Below are 22,548 nucleotides of genomic sequence, written 5' to 3' on the forward strand. Positions count from 1 at the left end.
CTTACATTGTGTCTGTAGATGTGGTAGTATATAGAACTCTCATCTCTTGGTTAAATTTGTTATGTTTCAATCACCTGCCTTGCTGCTGCATGGTTGATAGTACTTGAACTGATGTCTCCTTAGGCCACTCTGCAGAGGTCTAGAATTCAGAGTATTACCGAACAGCCCAGAGACAGTGTATTGGATTATTCTGCATCTGTAATTGAGGAAAAGGGTAACAGTATTACTGTGACATTTGGTAGAACATGACCAAAAGCTTAGCTAACGGAGCTACACAGTGGAGCATCTATCTCACTTGCTTAGAGTGATGTCCCTATTCCAGTGAGCCTAGTTCTGTACTCCGCTAAGTGCTGTACTTGGAAATGCTTGCCCTGCTGATGAAACCACTTATAAACAGGTTCCATTTAGTTATTGTATTGTGTATGTTATATGTATATGACAAGTATATGTTCCTAAAAGTCTTTGTTTATAAAAACAGTTCCTTTAAGGAGTTGTCTCCTTTTAATCCTAGAATTTTTTTAGTAGATTTTAACTTTTCTTCTTTTTCTAGGATGGGAAATTACTGTGGGAACAAGAGCTATACAATAACTTTGTATATAATAGTCCTAGAGGATATTTTCATACCTTTGCTGGAGATGTAAGTCCTATTTTCTTTTTATCTTGATAATTTTCCTATTGGCTGCTGTCTTAATTATTTTTCTGTTGCTGTGAAGAAATACCACAGATAAGGCAACTTACAGAGGAAAGGATTTCTTTGGAGCTAACAGTTTGAGAGGGTGAGTCTGTGACCATCATGACAATAATCACAGCTACAGTGAACTCAGGAGCAGTAACTGAGAGCTTACCTCTAATCCACAAGCATGGGGCAAAAAGAGCTGACTGGGAATGAGTCCGGTTTTTGGAACCTCAGGGCCCACCCACAGTGTGCCTAACAGTCCAGTTAGGCCACATTTCAACTGGGAACTAGGCAGTGAAGCCAGTGACCTTACAGGGGCCATTTTCATTCAAACCACCACAGTTGCCTTTGTTCATCTATGTTGTTTATAAAGTTCTGTTGAAATCAAATGTAATTTTTTTTTGCTGAAGACAAAGTATTTAGTTGTTAAGTTTTTGCCAAGTAAGGAAGCTTTTCTGATAGTCTTACTTTACCTTTTCTGAGCTTTTTGCCTTGAAGTTACTTAAAATGTAACTTTGCTCCTGTGTGCTTCCGTGGATTGTCATTATTTTTGGTTTATAAAGCTAAGTTCATGAACTTTCTTGTTTGTTCTTTTTGATGGAAATACTTCAGACTTGTCAAGTAGCTCTTAATTTTGCCAATGAAGAAGAAGCAAAAAAGTTCCGAAAAGCAGTTACAGACCTGTTGGGTCGACGACAAAGGAAATCTGGTAAATACCTCCTTGCTTTTCCTTTTGCATTCTATACATCACATGAACCAGCAAACTAGTTATCAGGCAGATGTGATTCTCAAAGTCAAATCGTGGTCCAAACTGGCAGCCTAGGTTCTGCTGAGGTGGCTTCCCAGACTGGGAGCAAGGCTCATGCAGAGTACGCTCGCTGACCAAAGTCAGAAAAGCTGCTATAAAACATTGGATCCTTCTGACCAAGTCAGAAATCCTGTTTAAAAAAATTATCGAAGAAGAACTGTTTTCACTCTTCGACATCTTCAGATAATTCAGCTCTCACTAGAGAAAATTCTAAAGAACTGCTATTGCTTTCTGCCAGCGCATCTCATGCAAGCCAAAATCGGTTTTCTATTTACATATCAATGAAGTTATTTATTCTAGGTTCCCTTTTGATTATTCTATGAATCAGTATCCCATGACCCCCCACCCCATCCCCAGCCCTTTGATTCTTAGGAGACAGCAAGCATACATTTTTTCTTAACATTGCAAAAAAATTTAGAGACCCTGTCCCAAAATTACCATTTCCACCATGACTGAGTATAACCTTGCTCTATCCCAAGCTGACCTTGAACTCAGGAATCTGCCTGCATTGGCATCTGCCTGTCTGTACCTTTCTGACAAGCTGGCTCATAGCATACATAGCACTTGTTCCTTTAGATTCTTAAAGCACCTCATAATTCATATTGCATTTTTTTGCATAGTTGAGAAATTACATATTTTGTAACTCATGTATTTAGAGCTCTTTCCCATAGCTGTAAGGGCTGTCTAGAAGGTCCCAGCCTGTATCATTTTGCTGAGACATTAGCTACATCTTCAACTCCTGGACTCATGCTGTTACTAACCTTTATGGCGTCATTAATGTTTACAGGGAGGACATTTCTTTGGGGGGGGGGGTCCTCCACTGCTAGAACTGGTTCCAGAAAACCTGTACATTATCACACAAACAAGCCTTATGCTCAAAGCAGCCATCGATAGTCATGGAGGCTCACCCCTGTCCCAGGGGCAGGAGCCATCTCACTCTGTCCCGGCCAAGGCCACACTGGTTCAGCATGTTACTGTGTGAACTGTGGGCATCTGGCTTTATCATCCATATGCATACAGGCAATGGCTAGTGTTTGTCCCGGCACAGTTAGTGTTGTGGCAAAGCTCATATAGCCTGAATATTTATTGTCTAGCTTTCTCTACAACAAATTTCCATGGTACCTACTTCAAAAGAAATATTTTAATTTCAGTAACCTTTTTTACAAATAAAATTTTATGTTCAGCCACTCCTAAATTTGCATTAATGGCATTCAAAAAACATATTTAAGTATATTTTGCAGTTTTAGTCTTTTTTAAATTATTACAAGAAAAAATAATTATTTAATATTGCCAAATACTCAGTGTTCAAATATCCCAATATATTATCAGTATGTTTTTTAAACTTTTTATTGTGAATTTCACATCATGTACCCCAATCCCACACATCTCTGTCTATCCAAAGCTGTTCTCTACCCTTGCAACCTCCCCCCAGATGAAAACAAAGACTAAAAAACAAAATGAAACAAAACAAAACAAAACCTCATCACAGAAAGTGCAGCACGTCACACAGGTACCCTTTGGTCCAAACAGCTTTCCTTGCAAGTGTTCACTGCAGTGAGTCATTGTTCCGGTCTGAGGCCTGTGGCTCCTGTGTGTGCTCTTAATACTGGATCCTCACTGGGACTTCTTCTCTTCCCCATCTCCTCTTCCCTTTCTTCCTGTCCCTCTTCTTCTCCTCCCTCCCCCTTCCCCTCCCCCTCCCCCTCCCCCTCCCCTTCTCTGTCACCTGCAAAGCCTTTTCATGAAATCTGGAATCCTAACTCCAGACTTCACACTTGCCAGGCAAGCACCATTATGTACTGTGTTGTCTCTCTGAATCTCTAGGGTTGGGTTTAGTGACATTTTGTGATGAGTATCTAGTGGACCTTTGTGAAATGCTTTAGTCAGAATAACTGACATTTTTGAAGTAGAGGAATTGTCCTGCATATAGTGGCTGTCTAAACTTTTAATTGTTTCAGCTGCAGAGAACATGGCCTTAAGGGTACTGCTGAGTTGGTCACTGTTGGCTGACTCTTCATACCTTGTCTCTTCCTTTTTTTACCTTAGTCACAGGGTTCTAGCTAGTAAACAACTGATGTGTTTTCTTTTTCTCACTATATACCATTTGTAACCTTTTATCTCTCTAAGGCTGTCTCTTTAGTCTTACTAGTTCCACGTTTTTGAAGTAGTTCTGGGATACAGTTATAGATTTAATTGTCCTAAGTAATCGCTTGCAGTTCACTAAGTTATATGTCCTCTTCAGTATGTGTTAGGATTTGAACACCACTCCTTGTTGCAGTATGAGTCGTCCTATGACACTAAGACATCCCACCCTCCACATATTAACACTGTTGTGTTAATAGCGCTCTGCAAAGGTCTCACAGGAGCCGCAGACTCTTGGTTACTCAGCCAAGCCGTTCTGATTTGTTTCACTTACATGCTTCTAACTCAGGTTATAGTCTGCAGAAATTGCTCCAGAAACTTACCTTTTATTTATCTAAGCATATTTTATATTTAAGTAATAACCATTTTGCATGCAGAGATTAATGTCACTATGAAAACTAAATATTAACAGTATAGAAATTACTCCGTTAAATGATCAGATTTGTTGCTTCATCTGATCATGAGATGGAATATTATGTCTATATATTCCATTAGTAAGGACTTTTAATTTAGCCACCAATTGAGCATTACTGATGGGGTTTGTTATTTATGAGCTCATTATTTTATTACACTAGTCACTGATATTTCTTATAATTTCAGAAAAGTTTATATTAGAAAAATATGTAGAAATTATATTTGTTTAAAATTCTTTAACCCAGTAGGTCATGGTTGTGCATGCCTATAACCTGAGCACTTAGGAGGCAGTTGCAGGAGAATTGTTTATGGATATAAAGGTCAGCCTGACCAACATAGAAATTTCTACGTCAGCCAGTGCCACCTAGCAAGACCTGCCTCCAACAAACAAAAAGTTGAAGGGGGTGGGGGGCCTTTGTCTCTTGCATTAATTTGGCAATTTCACTTTCGATCCTCTGTGTGTGTGTGTGTGTGTGTGTGTGTGTGTGTGTGTGTGTGTGTGTGTGTGTGCGTGCGTGCGTGTGCGCGCGCACGCGTCTCAAATGCCCCTTAATTTTATCTGGCTCTCCCCATGTTCCCTCCCACTCCCTTCCCATTTCCACTGGATCTTCCCCGAAAACCTCACCTATCCATCCATAAATATTTATTGTTTTCCTTTCCTAATGAGATCTCTCTGTTCGCTTTAGTCCCTTACCCAAGACCTACCCTCTGTGGTTCATTGTATTAACTGTAGCTTATTTCTCATTAGCTTAACAGCTGCTCTCCACGTGTCATTGGTTTCCTAGTCTGTTGTCCGTTGCTTCCCTTGCTATCTCTGCACACAGTCCTTTGAATGTAGGTTTCATCATGTCACTTGTCCTCCCAACTGAGACTTGCTCCAGCTCACAGACTTACACTGTGAGGCTTATCATGACAAATCCCTGACAGATGTGTTGACCGGCTCCTTTCCCTGTGTACCCCAGTCCAGCCTTCATGGCATCACTCACATTGTAATCTTAAGTTCTGAGTAAGTTTTTTATTTTATTTGGATATCTTCATACTTGTCTGTTCTTCAAAAGGATTCCTTAACCATCTACACATTACCTCAAGAGTAAGAGTTTAATGAAGTACATTACAAAGTTTTTACTTTTATTAGATATATATATATATATGTCTGTTTTTAATGCTTTTTTTTATTCTAACAGAAAAAAGACGAGATGCTCCAAATGGTAAGCTTTTTATGATTATTGATAAAAAAGTTTTAAATTACAGTTTAATTCTTGTAGACTGTATATTTATTAATACTGTTTTATTTTCGGGTAATAGATGAAAAATAAGAATATATAATAAGTTGCTCCACTGTTAAGATGGGAGGGGGATTCTTCCCCAAGTGACCTGACTCATGAGTAAGCCTTAATCACTATTATGTTAAAATGACTTTAAAGGAGAATTCCAGGCTTAGAAGATATGTAGCAGAGGCAAAAGAAACAGCTAAGTCCTGGGTCATTCATTCATGTATGAACCTTTAATGCAGTTTAGATTTTTCCTAATACATGTCAGTATTGTAATGTTTGGGATGTTTATTATATTGTGTTTGGTGAGCATATATTGAGTACTAGTTGTAAAGACTTTGTAGGGGGAACCATCTAATTTTGAGAAAACAACTTGAAATATTAAAATGCATGAAATCATATAATTAAAATTTTTGGAAACATTTATTTCAATATCCACATGTATTTATAAACAGGCACCTAATTTCTGTGAATAGATACAATTTGAATATTCCTACTGAGAGACTCATAATTTTCATGTCTTTCTTGGATTGTTTGTTGGGTGGGTGGTTGATTTTTGAAACCACCTCTACACAGCCCTGACTGTTCTAGAACTCACTATATAGATCAGGCTGGCCTTGAACTCACAGAGATCCTCTTGCCTCTACCTCCCAAGTGCTGGCATTAAAGGCTGCTCTTGGTTTTAAGTCTTTAGTTTTATAGTTTTAACCTTTTGATGTAATAGTACTAACTTGTTTTTATTCAATAAGTGAGGAAGGGTTTTTGGTTTTGTTTTTTCATAGTATTGTTAAAGGGCAAAATTATGCTGCCAGTATTGCCGATATATTCATCCTTTCAACTTATAAAAATATACAGTGTACCAACATATCACATATACAGTAGTGAGTGGTGAGTTTTAATGTTTTTTTTTTTTTTTTTTTTTCCAGTCCAGCAAGTTTTGCACTCTCCACTGTGAGCAGTAGCTTTGTTTTAGCATTACTGCATTTTGGTATGTCACCACTAGGTGGCAGTGGACACCGTAACTATGGTTGCTCTGTTAGCTTATCAGCTCTTTTAAAACTAGAACTGTCAAAGAGACACTTTATGTAGTAGTTACATATAGTCCTAAAATGTAGTTTGGTTATCTGCCTCAGTAGGCCTCTGTGCCACCTCTTTCTCAGCCCTGTAACCTTAGTACAATGCTCTGTTTTCATTATAATTAAAAGCTTGAGTTCCTTTAGATTTGAAATTAAGATTATGATTAAAATGAACTGTCTGCTGTCCATAAACATACTGAAACCTCTTTTCTTGTGACAGTTGTCTTGGATTAGGAAGGAGTAGCTCATATCTTCCTGTCCTCCTCACTCGCTTGCTTTTGGTTTTCTGTTTGTTGTCGTTCATGCAGACCAGTCTGATCTTAAGCTCAGGTTGGCCTTCCTAGCTTCCTGTTCATTCTTAAACTTTCTTCAGAAATACATGAGCTGCTTTTCCAAATAAGATATAAATCAGGAATTCAGATACCTTTAATGATTCCAGTACAATTGAGACTTTAAACATAATTGAAGAATTTTAGTCAAATGATATAATCACTTGTATATCAGCTAATAATTTAGCAGCTCTCAACCTGAGAGTTGTGACCCCTTTGGCAATAGTAGCAAAATTATGATTATGGAGTAGCAACGAAAATGATTTTATGGTTGGGGGTCATGAGAATGAGGAACTGTATTTAAAGGGTTGCAGCATTAGGAAGGTTAAGAACTACTGCTATATTTTATTAGGGTTTCTACTTAATACTTTATAATTGTGTTGGGGGTTCCTAAGGTGACTCCCATAGTTAGAGGCTCATAAGGGGAATTCATGAGACTCACTAGAGAGTCGTTCTTATTGAAAATATCCAGTGTAGCGAAGAGATGGCAAGCAAAATAAGCACAGAAAACTAGACGGGATGGATTCCATCGATCTCTGTCTGGTGCCACAGACAATGGGCTGCAGCTTCCTGGAGTCTTAATTGTGGAACTATATACAGTGTGGTCTAAAGGAAAGGCTCATTAGAAAAGCTTATCAGATACAGTGCCTTGTGTTCATGTAGCAGATTACCATGATTCCAGGTCCTTCCTGCAGGAAGAAAGCAATAGTAAGTGTAATTGATTGTTGGCACGAGGTTTGAGCACAGTGAGTCCGCCCGCCCTCTCAGGGAATGAATGGAGAGAGAGGTTTCACAGTTTTATGTCCTCACTAATCAGCCAAGATGCTGCCTGTCCTAATTAAGTTTTTATTGCTGTGGTAAAACAGCATGACCAGGCAACTTATAAAAGATACTTAATTTAGGGCTCATGACTGTAGCGTGAGGTTAGAGTCCATGACCATCACAGTGGAGAACATGCAGCAAATAGGCCAGCATAGTGGCTGGGGCAGGAACCGAGAGCTTACATCTTGATCTGAGGGCAAGAGCCCTCTTGAAATCTCAAAGCCCTCCTGCAGTGACGTACCTCCTACAACAAGGCCATTCCTCCCCCCAACAAGGCCACACTTCCTAATCAACCCCAAAGAGTTTCACCAATGCAGACGTAAGCATTCAAATGTATATTTCATTCAAAACAATGCAAAAGTCTCAACTTTGATTCCTATCTATAACTAGTAGCGATATTTTGAAACATTTTGAAAATCGTCATTAATATAATGAACTTAAGGGAAACTTGGCTTCAGAGAAGAATTTGTCAGAGAATTGTGTATTAAAGAATGTGCTGACTTAAAGTTTGAGAGATACAAGAATTTTTAAGTCGAATACATTATACAGCAAATTATAAATTATGATTCTATAAGATTATTTTCTTAATGTGTCTCTCAGACCATTTTGGCTCTCTTTATAGGTCCCAATCTACCCATGGCTACAGTTGACATAAAAAATCCAGAAATCACAACAAACAGGTTTTATGGCTCACAAGTCAACAACATCTCCCATACCAAAGAAAAGAAGAAAGGAAAAGCTAAAAAGAAGAGATTAACCAAGGCAGATATTGGAACACCAAGTAATTTCCAGTAAGACTGTCTTCTGTGTTCTCATCATTAGAAAAAGAAAAGAGCGGCCTTGCTGTGTGCCAGGCTGGCCTTGCATCTGGGGTGTCCGCCTTAGCTTCCAGAGCAGTAGGTGGTTACGGGGTGCACTACTGCACCCAGCTTGACCTTCATTCTTTTATGTACGCTGGGCTGTTCTAGACTTTTAACTAATTACAGAATTTTGGTTTAGGAGGTTCTTTGTTAATAGTTGCCATAAAATATCTGTTGTGGTAGAATATTCCAACAAAGAACAACTTAGAGGAGGAAGTTTACTTTGGTTACTTTTCTTACGGGAAGGTCAGCCATCATGATGGAGAAACTTGGCTTCGTACTGGAGTGTGAGAGCAGCCTGGCATTTGAGATGCAGAGAGAACAGGAAGTGGGGCCATGCTAGAAAACTTCAGTCTGTCACCAGAGATGTACTCCTCTAGCAAGGCTCTGCTCATAAAGGTTTTGCCACCTTTCAGATGATACCACTAGCTGGGTCCGATACATGAACCTTTGGGGGGCATATCATATGTAAAATATAAGGGAATGACGTGTATGCTCATCAGTTTGGGTTTTTGTTTTGTTTGTTTTCCTATTTTGCACAGAATGAATAGATTAAGAAAAAGTAAGAACTCCAAAGGAGCAGGCTTCCAGGGAAGAACACCCATGTCTATCCCTTTTTAATAGTTAGAGATATTTGGGGGTTTTATGTTGTTTCTTGAGACAGTTTGGATCTTCTGTGTCACCCAAGTTGGCCTAGAATTCCAAGTATACAGTGTGTACTAACAAGCCAGTTTTGTTCCATAAATCTGACAGTTTACTTCTCTATCCATTTGAAAAAAAAATTAGATATAACTGTTTTTTAAATCCTTGAAAATAATGTTTTTTTTTCACTTTGATGTATAAGTAGCGTGAAAGATGTCTGCAAGAATTGTCTAGAAACAAAAGAAATTGGGCTGTATACAACAAATTTCAAGTATTTTTATGCATTATTTCACAAGTCCTTGTTTGCGTTTACTTTTCTGATTTTATCTATTTTCCATGCTAGGCACATTGGACATGTTGGTTGGGATCCAAATACAGGTTTTGATGTAAGTATCTTTCTAAGCTGTATTTCCTATTACTCACAGCACACAGATGTGCTATGGCTTATCCTTGGATTTTTATTTACAGTTTTTTAAATACTATGTATTAGAATTTGAATGTTCTGTGTTTGTATGCTGCTGAGGTTTGAGTTCATAGTATTGTTTTGTCATAGTTGCTAAGTCCCTTAAGGGAAAATTTCTGTATTCCTTCATTATGTGCTTTGAATGCAAAGAGAAAAAAGTGAGTTTTGTTAAGTAATGATGTCAAAAGAATATCTATCAAATTATTGGCAAAATAGTACCTTCAGATTCTTAGTATGGAGTTATAGAATAGTCTAGTTTGTTTCGAAACCGAGTATTCTTTGAGATACTGTCAAGAACCTCTGGAATACCACAAAAAGGTCCTTGCCTTCAAATTTTCAGACTGTGGTAATTCAGGATTAAAGCAAATCTTGTTTAGGATAGGTTGGAATAGATGAACACAAGGTCTAATCTTGAATGCACTAATAAAAATATGAATAGAGTGCCCTCTTTGAAAGCATGGAAGAGATACGATAACATAGAAAGTCTTTTATCTTTCATAATAGAAAATTTAGTATTAGCATTTAAATTGCATGACCATTTTAAAAGTCTATGAGTTTAACACAGGTAAATTTTAAGTTTTGCCGTGATTGTTTTGAACACAACTGCCTACTCAGAAGTTGTTTTATCTGTTGTAGCTAAATAATTTGGATCCAGAATTGAAGAATCTTTTTGATATGTGTGGGATCTCTGAGGCCCAACTTAAAGACAGAGAAACATCAAAAGTTATTTATGACTTTATTGAAAAAACAGGAGGTGTAGAAGCTGTTAAAAATGAACTCCGAAGGCAAGGTAACTTTTTATTTTGACTTTTTTTTTTCTGTTTCTTTTAAATTTTCTAAGATTATCTTTATGGTGAAAAACTAAGCACCCCTCCTTGAGCAGAGTCTTTGAATTTGTGTATGACAAATTCAGCTCAGCGTCACTGCATCTTTCATTATTTTGGTGTAACAGAAGCCTTGAGCTAGACATGGGAAGATGACCTTTACCCAGCACCTGGGAGGTAGAGCAGGCAAATTCCTGTCTTCGAGGCCCACCTGGTCTACATAGATAACTGCATAGAGAGACTTGTCTTCAAACAAACAAAAACATGAGTGATTATTAGCCTAAAAGTCACCATGTAATCTCTATAACACATTTTCAGAATATAAATTATGTAAAATCTTTCTAATTTGAAACATAAAATTTTGCTTTGTTTTGGCTAGGGTATAATAAAAATCTCTTGGCTCCAGAGATCACAGTTTACACCTGGATGTTGAGTAGTTTAAAGAACGTTGTGTTTTGGGTGATTCCCAACATTAGGACAGCCAGATGCAAGGACAATAGGTAGCCTTTGCTGTCACAGTCAGCACGTCACACCATCTGCATTTGGAACCAAGTTTCTCCTCTTTGTACTGACACTAGGGAGCTGAGCTAATGCTCCAGTTCAGTGTCCTTACATCTGACTGTCATTTGAAAGTGGGTATTTAATTACCTTTGTCTGCTTTTTAACTGCTGGCCCTCATTTTAATGAACGTGATCTTCCCTTTCGTAGTCAGTAAGGTTTAGAATCTTTAGGGCCAACTCTGAGAGCAAACAACTTCCAGGTCATATTGCTGCTGTATAACCACAGCCAGTTCAGTAGATACTTGGATTGAGCTGATCTATCTGACTAGCAGGCAAGTCACCCTTCAAGTGGTGTAGATTTAAAACATCTGTGGTTACATTTAGTCGTTTTCCAAGCTGTACAGTCATGACTTATATCCAGGTAAAGGACGATAGATCCTAAGGACTAGACAGACAGACAGACAGACAGACAGACAGATCTCTCTGCTGCACCCATGGTGCCCTGGGTTACTCGCCTCTGTTAGCATGTAGTCACACTCAGCATTATTGGACCATCTACATCGCTGTCTTATGGTTTTTGTACCTAAAGAAAAGTAGATCGTACTAACTGGTGTGGGTTTTTTAACCTTTTTAAAGGTATTTTAGAGACAGTTTGTAAGGCCTTTCCTTAATTGAGTTACCCTACAAACAAAAAGTCACAAGCTTTAAAACATTGCCACCAAATGTCAAGAGGAAGAGATTTTTATATTTCAGGAACCTGTTACATACTAAAGGGTGGTTTTATTTTGTTTATATTTTATTTGTAATTATGTGTTGATGTATTGTGGTAAAGGGTGGTTATGCCTGTAAGTGCAGGGCTTGCAAAAGGCAGAAGAGGACATTGAATCCCTGAGAACCAGAGTTTCATCAGCCAGTTGTAAGCTGTCCAACATGGGTTAAGAATTGAGGGGTTGGGAATTTAGCTCAGTGGTAGAGCGCAAGGCCCTGGGTTCAGTCCTCAGCTCCAAAAAATAAAATAAAATAAAATAAATAAATAAAAAATAAAAAAGAATTGAGCTAAGATCCTCTGAAGCAGTTCACAACTCTTTAGTCAGTGAACTCTCCATCCCAGGGAAATTTTTTTTTTATAGAGAGATAAATTAATGATTTATTTTTTAGAGTGAGCACATTTATAAATTAGTATTCAAAGATATGAAAAACAGAATGGAGATGTTAATAAAATTTGTTTTAACCTACTTAGTAAATCTTTTATCATTTATTTTATAGAATCATGAAATCAGATTTATAAAGACAAGCAAATTTGTGATTTCCATCATATCCCCATGTGTAGCTCTTACGTATTAAGTCCATTATCTTATAACAATCTGTTCCTCAGGTCCACCACAGTGGAGCGGTATGTATGTGGAATGGTATTTGGACCACTACTCTGAATTTTGCATGATTTGCTGTGTTGGTTTTTGGAGTAGCTAGCGTTTACATGTGCTGCCTTCAAAACTAATGTTTTGATCATAAAGGTGTTTTTGTATGTAGTTTTTTTGTTTTTGGTTTTCAAAGACAGTCTTTCACTGTCACTGTATACCCCTGACTGTCCTGCAACTCCCTCTGTAGAAGAGGTTAGCCTCGAACTCATAGAAATCTGCCTATTCTGCCTCCAGTGTACTGGAATTAAAGGTTCATGTCTCCATCGCCCAGTACATAAAGATTCATGTGTAATAAAAGAAACATTTCTGGGTTGGGGATTTAGCTCAGTGGTAGAGCGCTTGCCTAGGAAGCACAAGGCCCTGGGTTCGGTCCCCAGCTCCGAAAAAAAGAACCAAAAAAAAAAAAAAAAACATTTCTAGAAGTATAAATATCTTCTATAATCTTATATAATGTAGATTATTTATTGAAGTTCTCTACTAGTAAACAGCTCTTGCTCACAGCACTCATGTTTTACTGACACTATACTATTTTATAATTGATTACACATTTGCTTTTCAGTAACCTGTATAGATATGTTTATATTGCCTAGAATAAAGGAAGATGTGCAAAAGAATTCTTATTCACCACATGGAATTGTCATCTCAGAGGCTTACTGCTAAGCTCACCCTTTCTAGTTTTTTCTGAACTCTGGCTGGCTGGCTGTTTAAACTCAGCTGAGCTGGCCCTGTCTCCTCCGAGCTGACTGATCCAAACTGGCTTCCTACAGAATTGCTCTGCTTAGCCGCCTCCTTACTTTGGCAGTGTACTCCACTCTTCTGGCTCTTTTACATTCTCTGGCTTGTTGTGTCTTCACCTGTGTCTAGTTTGCTCTCTTTGTAACTGTCTGTAAAACTGTCCTGGTAAAACTGCTACCCACTAACTGCTCTGTGCTCCTCCTCTCTCCCTCCCCCTCACTCCCTCTTTCTCTCCTCTTCCTCCCTACTCCTCTCTCCCTCTTTCATGAGAGGCGCTCTTAAGTAGACTCTCTTCCCTGTGCTGTTCACATGAGAGTTGGGAGAGTGGGCATATGCTATCTCTGACTCATCTGTCATATTTTCTTCTTTGATTTGTCACTTTGTCTGCCCCTCAATTAGACAACATTACTGCTTCCTTCTATAACCTAGCCTTACTTTCATTGTTGGGGATTAAAAATGTGTACTAAGGGTATGTCTGCATTCTCGCTGGATCACATAGACCTAGAAAGTCTTCGGATATGATCCCTTGCCAGAGCAACCATGCTACTGGATTAAAATTATCTACAAGGGTGGAGCAATATTAGTGAGAACAATATCATATATTCATTTAAGCACTTGACAATATTCCCATAAATTTATACTAGATAACATTTTTCTGTTATATTTTTATGAGATAACTTGGCATTGGTTCCTAAAAGTATTATGAATTCTTTAATACTATATGACCTTGTAATATTAAATAAGAAATTACATAAGAATTATTACATAAGAAATATAATTACCTACTGGTATTCTTAATAATACTGATGTTGGTCTGAAATAATAATTTTCAAATATGTCATCTTTTTATGTGCCATGAACACAAAGGTATTTTTCCCTTCCTATAAGATTGAGTGTTCTGTAGATTAATCAAGGATATTTATTTATATTTATGTATGTATTGTATATTATATATTTTATGTGTGTGTGTGTAGATTAGAAGCATACTTTTTTGTAACATTCATGTCTTCCTCTTTGTTCATTTTCTTTCTTTTAATTTTAAAAATACCAGTTCTCATTCTCCTTCTGGTATTTGTGAACATTTAAAAGATCCTCACACTGGCGGCTGCTGCTTGGGTAACTGGCATCTTGGTGCATCTGACTGTCCTGACTGTGTGTCTTTACTCTTCTGTTAATTCTTTCACAGTTGTCCCTGTGATGTGGTGTGTCTGTAATAAATAGAATACAAATGATAAAAAGTAAGGATTGGTGATAGATTATTTTTAAAAATGCAGTGAAGTTTTCTGTCAGCTAAGACAGCAGAAGTGGAGAGATGGCTCGGTAGCAAGAACACTGGCTGCTCATGCAGAAGACGTAGGCTTGATTCCCACCACTCTCATGGCGGCTCACAGCTGTAACTCCAGTTCCAGGGATCTGATACTCTTCTCTGACATCCATGGCAAACAGAATACATGCAGGCAGAATATCATACACACGAAACAGAATATGAGTGGAGAAATGATGTAGTACTTAATGTTATATTGATTTGTATATGTCATTGGTAAAATCATGTCTCTAGAAACACAAGATTTAATCCTTAATGGATTTATTCATATTTTCCAATATATTTTGGTATTATAGTTCTTTTGGATTTGTTTTCCTAATACATCTTACATCTTCACTAAAGTAGACTAAGAATAGAAATATGACCACTGGGGTGGTGATAGTTTTTTTTATTAATAACTACAATATAATTTTAGTTTATAAAAAATTAGTTGATTTAGTTTATAAAAATGTTTCCTAATAATCAATCCAGATCTAAATAAGTAATTGAACATTTAACCAAACAGCCATTGTCTGGTGGTAATATCATGCCTAGGCTCATGTCCTGTTTTTGGTAATATTAAACACAATATTATAAAGTAAAAGGATATATGTAAATTAGATAATGAAATTATGTTTTGACAGAAAGTGTTATGTTTGGGTTAAACTCTGATTGATGTTAATAAATTCTGATAAATTTTGCCATACTATAATTTTGTATCTAAATTTATTTTATGTAAAATATAAATAATCTAAAGGGAAGGTTATCGTTAATTACTATCAAAATGTCATTAATTACTATCAATGTAAGCTAATGCTTATAAGCAAAGTGTTTAATTACATTGTTATATAAAGTAAAATGTATATTTTCTTAAATATTTGTGTGTGCATGTGTGCATGTTGCTGGGATCAACCCTAGCGCATGCTAGACAAAGTTTTACCAATTAGCACTATCACTTTGTTATACAGTTGTGTACCATGTGCATGCCATGCAGGGCTGTGACTCTACTGCAGAGTCTCACAGGCAGTTGGGAGCTGTTTGATGTAGGTACCGGAACTCAACTGAAATCCTAGGCAAGAACAAACGCAGCTTATTACTACTGAGCTCTCTCCAGCCGTGTGTGGTAAAGTAAGTTGCTTTATTAAATGTTTATGCTTTCATTCTTTTCTCTGCTCTTATTTCAGCACCACCACCTCCTCCACCCTCAAGGGGAGGACCTCCCCCTCCTCCTCCCCCTCCTCACAGCTCAGGCCCTCCTCCCCCTCCTGCCCGTGGAAGGGGGGCTCCTCCCCCGCCACCATCAAGAGCTCCTACTGCTGCGCCTCCACCTCCACCTCCTTCTAGGCCTGGTGTTGTCGTTCCTCCACCTCCTCCAAACAGGATGTACCCTCCTCCACCACCAGCTCTGCCTTCCTCAGCACCTTCAGGCCCACCACCACCTCCGCCTCTGTCTATGGCAGGGTCCACAGCACCACCACCTCCTCCACCACCTCCCCCTCCACCAGGGCCACCACCTCCCCCTGGCCTGCCTTCTGATGGTGACCATCAAGTTCCAGCTTCTTCAGGAAACAAAGCAGCTCTTTTGGATCAAATTAGAGAGGGTGCTCAGCTAAAAAAAGTGGAACAGAATAGTCGGCCCGTGTCCTGCTCAGGAAGGGATGCACTTCTAGACCAGATACGACAGGGCATTCAGTTGAAATCCGTAAGTAATGTGACCTTTTTATTTTTGATTTATTTGTTTGTTTTTGATATTATGGGCTTTTACCACAACTCATTATAGGGTGTCTATCTTAGAGACTTACTCTTACCCTTTTATAATTTTTACAATGTTTGTGTACAAAGAAAGATACACATTTTGGACGAATATCTATAGTTATATAATCCATACATAACATAAAAATATAAAGTATCTGTTACCATAGAAAGTTACCTTCCAACAGTCGCTGATCTGATAGCTTTGGGCTAGCTTTGTCTAAATTCTAAATTTCACAAAGATGGAATCTTACATTGTGTTTGCAATTCATTGTTCTAGATTTTTAAATAAAAGATCTTTTTTAAGAAACTACCTACTAAACTAAGGAGAATTTATAACAGCCCTGTTTGGAAATCAGACTCCACAGAAAATTGAAAGAGTTTTCAACTTTGAAATTCACAGCAGTGATGGTGTCTGTTTGGATTTAGCGAAAATAAGATCATTTTGTCATCTTTTAAAGGTTAAGAGAACTTCCCATATTGCACTTCGATCACAGATAAGCTGTCTTACCTTGCTGTATGTGTGCTAGAGGAGGTCCTAATGCTTCTGTGACAAGTACTCTGCCCTCTGAGCTATCAGCCCCGCACAGATTTTTGCCAAAGATTTATAATTGAGTTTAATAAGTTTCTTCTCCAAGGTGTCTGATGGCCAAGAGTCCACACCACCAACCCCCGCGCCCACTTCAGGAATTGTGGGTGCGCTGATGGAAGTGATGCAGAAAAGGAGCAAAGCCATTCATTCCTCAGGTACATCCACGTGACCTCAAAGGAGCAAGTGGGGTGCTTTTCTATGATATAAACAAAAAGGCTCTGCAATTTCTTTTTGTTTATGATTTTCTTTGTGACTATTTTGTCTGCTAATTGTGCAGCTCACTGATAGGAGTTCACAGCATGATTAATCGTATAGTTTCCTCATTGTCTGGTCTGCCTAAAATTTGATAGATACCAGGACAACATAGCCATACATAAACTAGAAGAAAGACTGTAAGAAGTGATGAATTCATTTCCTATACTGGCCAATGAAATCTTTGATAAGCAGGGTAAACACAGTGATGGACAGAAATACCCAGTGGAACAAGGACAAACTACTGAATAGAGATTCTGACCTGCAAAAGAATACAGTTAAACTCTTGTCATTCATCCTGCACAAAAGTCTTTTAAATCAAAAGACCTTAATTTAAAACTTGGAATGCTAAGCCAGGCTGTGTGGCTAATTTCTTTAATCCCAGCATGTGGAAGAGTCAAGTGGATCTCTGAGTTTGAGGCCAGCTGGTCTGTTCCAGGGCAGCTGGGGCTACAGAGAGAAACCCTGTTTTTGAAAGAAAAAAAAATGCTGGAGAGAGGAGCTTAGACTTCTTTTGCTTTTCTCTATCTTCTGTAACGTTTCAGGTTGTGACACTAGGCAATCTGTGTTGTAGGGGAAGAGCAGATACTCTGTTCTTGTCACGCTCACACACACAGTGTCACACCTGCGCCACTTTCTGTCTCTTTATTGTTTTAATATCCTCTCTTATACACTTGGCCTTCATAAGTTTTATGAGGTATAGATATTATGGAAAATTGATAGATGGTGGACATGTGCTCATAGAATTGGATGCCATCTAAATCTGAATTCATTCAGAGAGTAATGACTGTCCTCCTGCTGTTCAGGATGCTGTGGTACGTAGCAGACCAAGTCTTAGCTGTCATGGAGCTTGTATTTGACTCTGAAGACACAAATTCATAGACAGGAAGGGGAAATGAAGGAGACTGTGATTCTGGGGAAGATTACACAGGATGGTCAGGAATAACCTCTCGGGGTGGTTCTGCGTGGGATCTAAATGATAGGACAGAAGAAAGAGCTATTTCCAGTGATGAAATGTGAAAGAGAAGTTCAGTGGGGGTGAAGGAAAAAGAGGGAAACGGTCATACTAGAAAATGGGTGAGGACGACGGGGTGGAGGGGGGGTCGTTAGAGAGGGCGGGAGGACTGGGCAAGTCATGTGTAATCTGAGGTAGATCTACTGGAGAAGAGCAACAACTGGGGCAAAAACCGTGACAGTAGGTGTGGGCTGTGGTAAACAGGGAGAGACTTGATGGAAGGAGAGGAAAAAAGAATTATTAACAACTCATATGCCTGTTCACCTGAAAGAATGGTGATGTCATTAAAATGGAGTAACAGAATTCAGGAAGAAAAACAGGTTGTGGGAAGAGGACCAAAACTAAAATTGTAGGTTTGCAAATTAATGTGTGAACCCAAAATTTATAAAACTAACCCAAGTTTCATTTGACTCAATAAAAAGGCACTAATTGAAATCTTTTTCACGTACGTAGTTAGGGGCTAAACCCCAACCAGTGGATCTCCTGTTCTCATCTTTGATCACCATCCATAGTCTATAGATTGATTTTATTGGACTAATTTTAAACCATCTTAGTAAGTAGATAGTTAAATGTTTGTTAGGAGTTAGTTAGTTGGAAAGATGACTTGAATTATTTATGTGTGCTTTACTCCTGATTTTGGGTTTACTTTTAGATGAAGATGAAGATGATGATGATGAAGAAGATTTTGAGGATGATGATGAGTGGGAAGACTGATCTATATATTATATATATATTTTTAAGGTGAAATACTAAACACTACTTCCTGTCTATTGATCTGTAAAATTATCATGTAAATGTTCTACCAATTTGCTGTATATTTTTGTTGCCTTTTTTGCTTTTTTTTTTTAAATTAATCTGTGCAATACCTCATTTAATCTGTAAAGGTTTGTTATAATCCTATATAAAGCTACTCCCTGTTGCTGTGTGCAAGTTTACAACAGGATGCTCACGTGATTTGTGAATATTTTCATTCTATCAACAAGGGAGTTTAATTATGTGTGAGACTGACACAAACCTTAATGTAATTTAGTTAGAATGCCAGAAGGAGAACACTATTTTCATACCCTACTTTTTCTGTACCTAAATTTTCTTAATAAAATTTAGTATAGCACTACATTCTTTTTCAAGTGATGGAAATTTAGTTTCTTTAGCCCCTTCATTTTGAATATGATGCCACATATGAATGTTGAAGCTGATACATTGCACAATACCCTAGACACCACTACACTGATGCAGTTTTTCAAATTCTAGTATTATGTGTTGCTTAACATCACTACAGAGATGCTGCTGAAGAGAGACGGCAGCGGTGGCGCACACCTCCAGTGCAGTAGCGCCTGCCGTTGGTAAGCAGTGGCATCGCATCCACAGGCAGGAACCCTGACGAGGCCTCACTCATGTGCCTGTCCTTGACCAAAGTGATTTTTATGCTGTGGCAAATGTGACAGGCTCTTTTTAGCAGAGTTTAACACTCGACATAGTTTCCGGTAGCATTTTTCGAGGTAGTTTCGTGCATCTAAACAACTGTCATGCCCATATTTGACTCAGAGGGGTGTCGGAACAGTGCTGCAATGGAATGCAGTTATCTTTGTATTTTGCACTTTGTGGGCATCGCTGTATTCAAAGTACCAACCGCCAGAGTCGGAGTTTTTGGCAGAAATATGCACGAATGCTAACCCTTGCGTATACCATATGTTTTTATTTTGATGGCCGCTCCAAGTTTTTGTCAAGTACCACGTGTATGTAGAGTTTACATTTTTCTTAAAAGATTGATTGTCCCAATGGCAAATTTCTTAGAATACATAACTGATTTGATAGATTTTTTTTAAATAAAACTTTACAGCCTGCACAGTTGTACGCATACTATATGGTATGTTAAAATTAGGGTTTCCTTGCCACTTTACAGTACACTAATCTGCCTAAAGGTTTCATATTTACAGTGATAATTATCTTACCTACCTACTTTAAATAAATTTTAGGTAGATGATTACCTGATTTAAGTGCAGACATTTTTCTCACATTGAGTTGAATGCAGAATGTAGCTTCAAATGTATTCATTATAGTCACAATATCCAACTAAAAATTATGCTATCTAGAAATATACCGACCAAAATCTAGTATTGACATGATCTTGACAGGCTGGACCTGCGAGATATGGTTTGAATTTTAACCAGTTTATCACATAACCTCTAGAGACCATGCATATAGTTATTGTCAGGAATAATTTAAAAGGTTGAGTTGCTGAAAGCAGTTAAGTGGTGCAGTAAGATAGTTAAGTTATTCAAAGAATGTTCCCCTCCTCGCAAGAGTAATTAAAGCACATCTGAAAGATTCTCAATGCTGTGTTTCCTGTAAAAACAGTGCTCTCTGCTGCTGGGAACTCTTTCTGCTTACTGTCTTTTCATGTGGCTTGAGCTCTGTGAGACCGTGCGGATGAGGCTGGACGGCTACTACCCACACAGTTAGGGGTCTATAGGTCGGAACTACTTTAAATAAATAGCATCGGACGTTCATATTTCTTTTTCTTTTTGATGTGAAGAAAAAAAATTAATGCCTAAAAATGTCTTTGAGATAATGCCAATTCCGATGGCCCTTACCTTTTGACCAAGAAGAAGTTTGGGATTTTTCCAGCTAATTTGCTGTTTGATCAGAAGCTTGTCTAGAGAGCTTCTGAGTTCTTTGAGTTGCATATACATTGGGGGGATATTATTTGCCAAAGGTAAAATTGAGTTTATTCTTTTTCATACAGAAAAGGCTTTTGCTTTTTACTTTGTTTAAAGTCTAAATTACAGGAGCTGTGGGGTTCAGTCCAGGCATGAAGACTAATCCACTCTGAGTCAAGTGTCAGTTGTACAGCTCCGTCCCCCACGTCTTGCACTATGGATGCCACTCTTCCTGTGCGTCATCTGGAAGTCTCATGGATATATCCAGCTCTGTGCTTGTCTGGTAGCCTTTGCGTTTAACAAACTAGCATGAGGCCTTTTATATCTTAAATGCTATGTGATAGACAATTTCAACTAGCCACATATTGTATTATGAAATTCATAAAGATTTTCAATCATCCAATTCCATTTATCAACTGAAATTTTGTTTAGTATGTGAATTTTTTTGAAATGTATAGTAAATAAGATGTTGCACTGGTGGCAATTCATCATGGAACATAATAAAATTAATTTGACTCAAATAGTATAAAATAGTGTGTCTCATTTGTTTATTAAGACGTTCAAATAAGTTGACAGTTTTAATTGTGGAGTCTAGCCAAGAGTGCACAGAAGTGCCAGGTAATGTTTGAGGTCCCGGTACTGCATGTCCTAAGTAAGAGGTAGTGTCATTAAGTAAACCTGCTGAGTAAAAGAATTTTGGGAAACCTGGTGGCAGGCAGTTCAGCACCTACTGTGAAGCCATGTGGTATAGTAATTCTACATAGAACCTTGACAGTGCAAGCTCACACTGTCGGGACTCTTTCAAACCAAAGAAGTTGGAGTCTTCTAGACAGAATGATACTGGAGTTCACTAGGAATTTAATAAATGCCAATCATAGTGGTTCATGTGGGATAAAGTTTTTAACAGACAGTACTAAAGGTGATGCACACTTAAACAAGAAGCTTAGTTTTTGGTGTGATATTTTGTTCCACTGACCCTGGCCCAAGTTGGCGTCTGAAGGTGAAGTTATGCTGCGATCCAGAGTACAGAATGTGGCAGAACACCTTTCAAGAGCTTTGTTCTCTGAAGATGTTTTTGTGGCACAAATGTGACCACTTAATGTAGTAAACTGTTAAAAGAGTTGTGAGAGCAGTGTGCCTCAGAATTATCCTGTCCTGTTATATTTATCTACAGAAAAGGTGAGAACTTCTCCAGTGCTTGGCACACATCTCCACTCTACAGCAGAGTTTTCTCTCATCTCTTGTCCTTTAATACACGCTTTTAAAAAAAAGAAAAAGAAAAAGAAAATTGCTCGGGGTTGGAGTGGCGAGAGGCTAAGAGCACGGCTCTTCTAGAGGCCCCAGGTTCAGTACCTTGCTCACAGCTGTCTGTAGCTCCAGTTCTAACAAACAACTGGCCTCATTTGTCCTCCTCACGCGCGCACCTGACTCATGTGGCGCACAGACATACATAAACCAAAAACAACGAACACATAAAATATTTTTAAAGAAATTTAAATCAAGAGGTGATTAGAGAAAGATTTAGTAAGCAGCTCATTACAGATCTGATAGGTATGTGGTTAGAAATTTCACTTCATCTAACTGAGTGCTGATAGAAGCCACTAGCATCTGCCCAAAAAAGCTGGAGTGAGCCTTTGCCTGGAGCATGTGCTAGTGTTTTGGCTCAGAGATGACAGTCACCCTACATTGCCCAGACACTTAGTCATCATAAGGTTCTTAGGAGTTGAAATGAGGTTGAGCTTTTGATTGTACGTCCAAATTATTTCATTAGTGTTTTGTAGGCCATAGTAGGCAGTGTTTTTACTTAGATGTAAGTATTCTATAAACTCTTATAATAAACCTACCTGAAAAAGAACTAGTTTGCAAAGTATGTATCTGAATAATTTTTAATCAACAGAGGCACTGTCAAAGACTGGGAGTTCTTCCAAGGAGCCCAGGAACAACATGGATATTTGATCCCAATGTCCTAGTTTTACTGAGAGAAGGGACAT

The 22,548-nt window shown here is 38.2% G+C and overlaps 1 protein-coding gene across 1 annotated transcript in view; it reads left to right on the forward strand.

Moving 5' to 3' along the window:
• The window catches only part of Wasl (WASP like actin nucleation promoting factor), a 48,740-nt gene extending 27,657 nt beyond the window's left edge, over positions 1–21,083 (forward strand). Inside the window, exons 3-11 of the mRNA XM_032906868.1 lie at positions 551–637; positions 1,289–1,385; positions 5,225–5,248; positions 8,161–8,329; positions 9,384–9,426; positions 10,140–10,293; positions 15,471–15,988; positions 16,677–16,785; positions 18,550–21,083. Of these exons, the coding sequence (XP_032762759.1) occupies positions 551–637; positions 1,289–1,385; positions 5,225–5,248; positions 8,161–8,329; positions 9,384–9,426; positions 10,140–10,293; positions 15,471–15,988; positions 16,677–16,785; positions 18,550–18,611 (1,263 nt within the window). The 3' untranslated portion in view covers positions 18,612–21,083. The remainder of the gene's footprint in view (positions 1–550; positions 638–1,288; positions 1,386–5,224; positions 5,249–8,160; positions 8,330–9,383; positions 9,427–10,139; positions 10,294–15,470; positions 15,989–16,676; positions 16,786–18,549) is intronic.
• The last annotated feature ends 1,465 nt before the right edge of the window (positions 21,084–22,548 follow it).

Source organism: Rattus rattus, chromosome 6 (assembly GCF_011064425.1).
Source record: "Rattus rattus isolate New Zealand chromosome 6, Rrattus_CSIRO_v1, whole genome shotgun sequence".
Taxonomy (NCBI): Eukaryota; Metazoa; Chordata; class Mammalia; order Rodentia; family Muridae; genus Rattus; species Rattus rattus.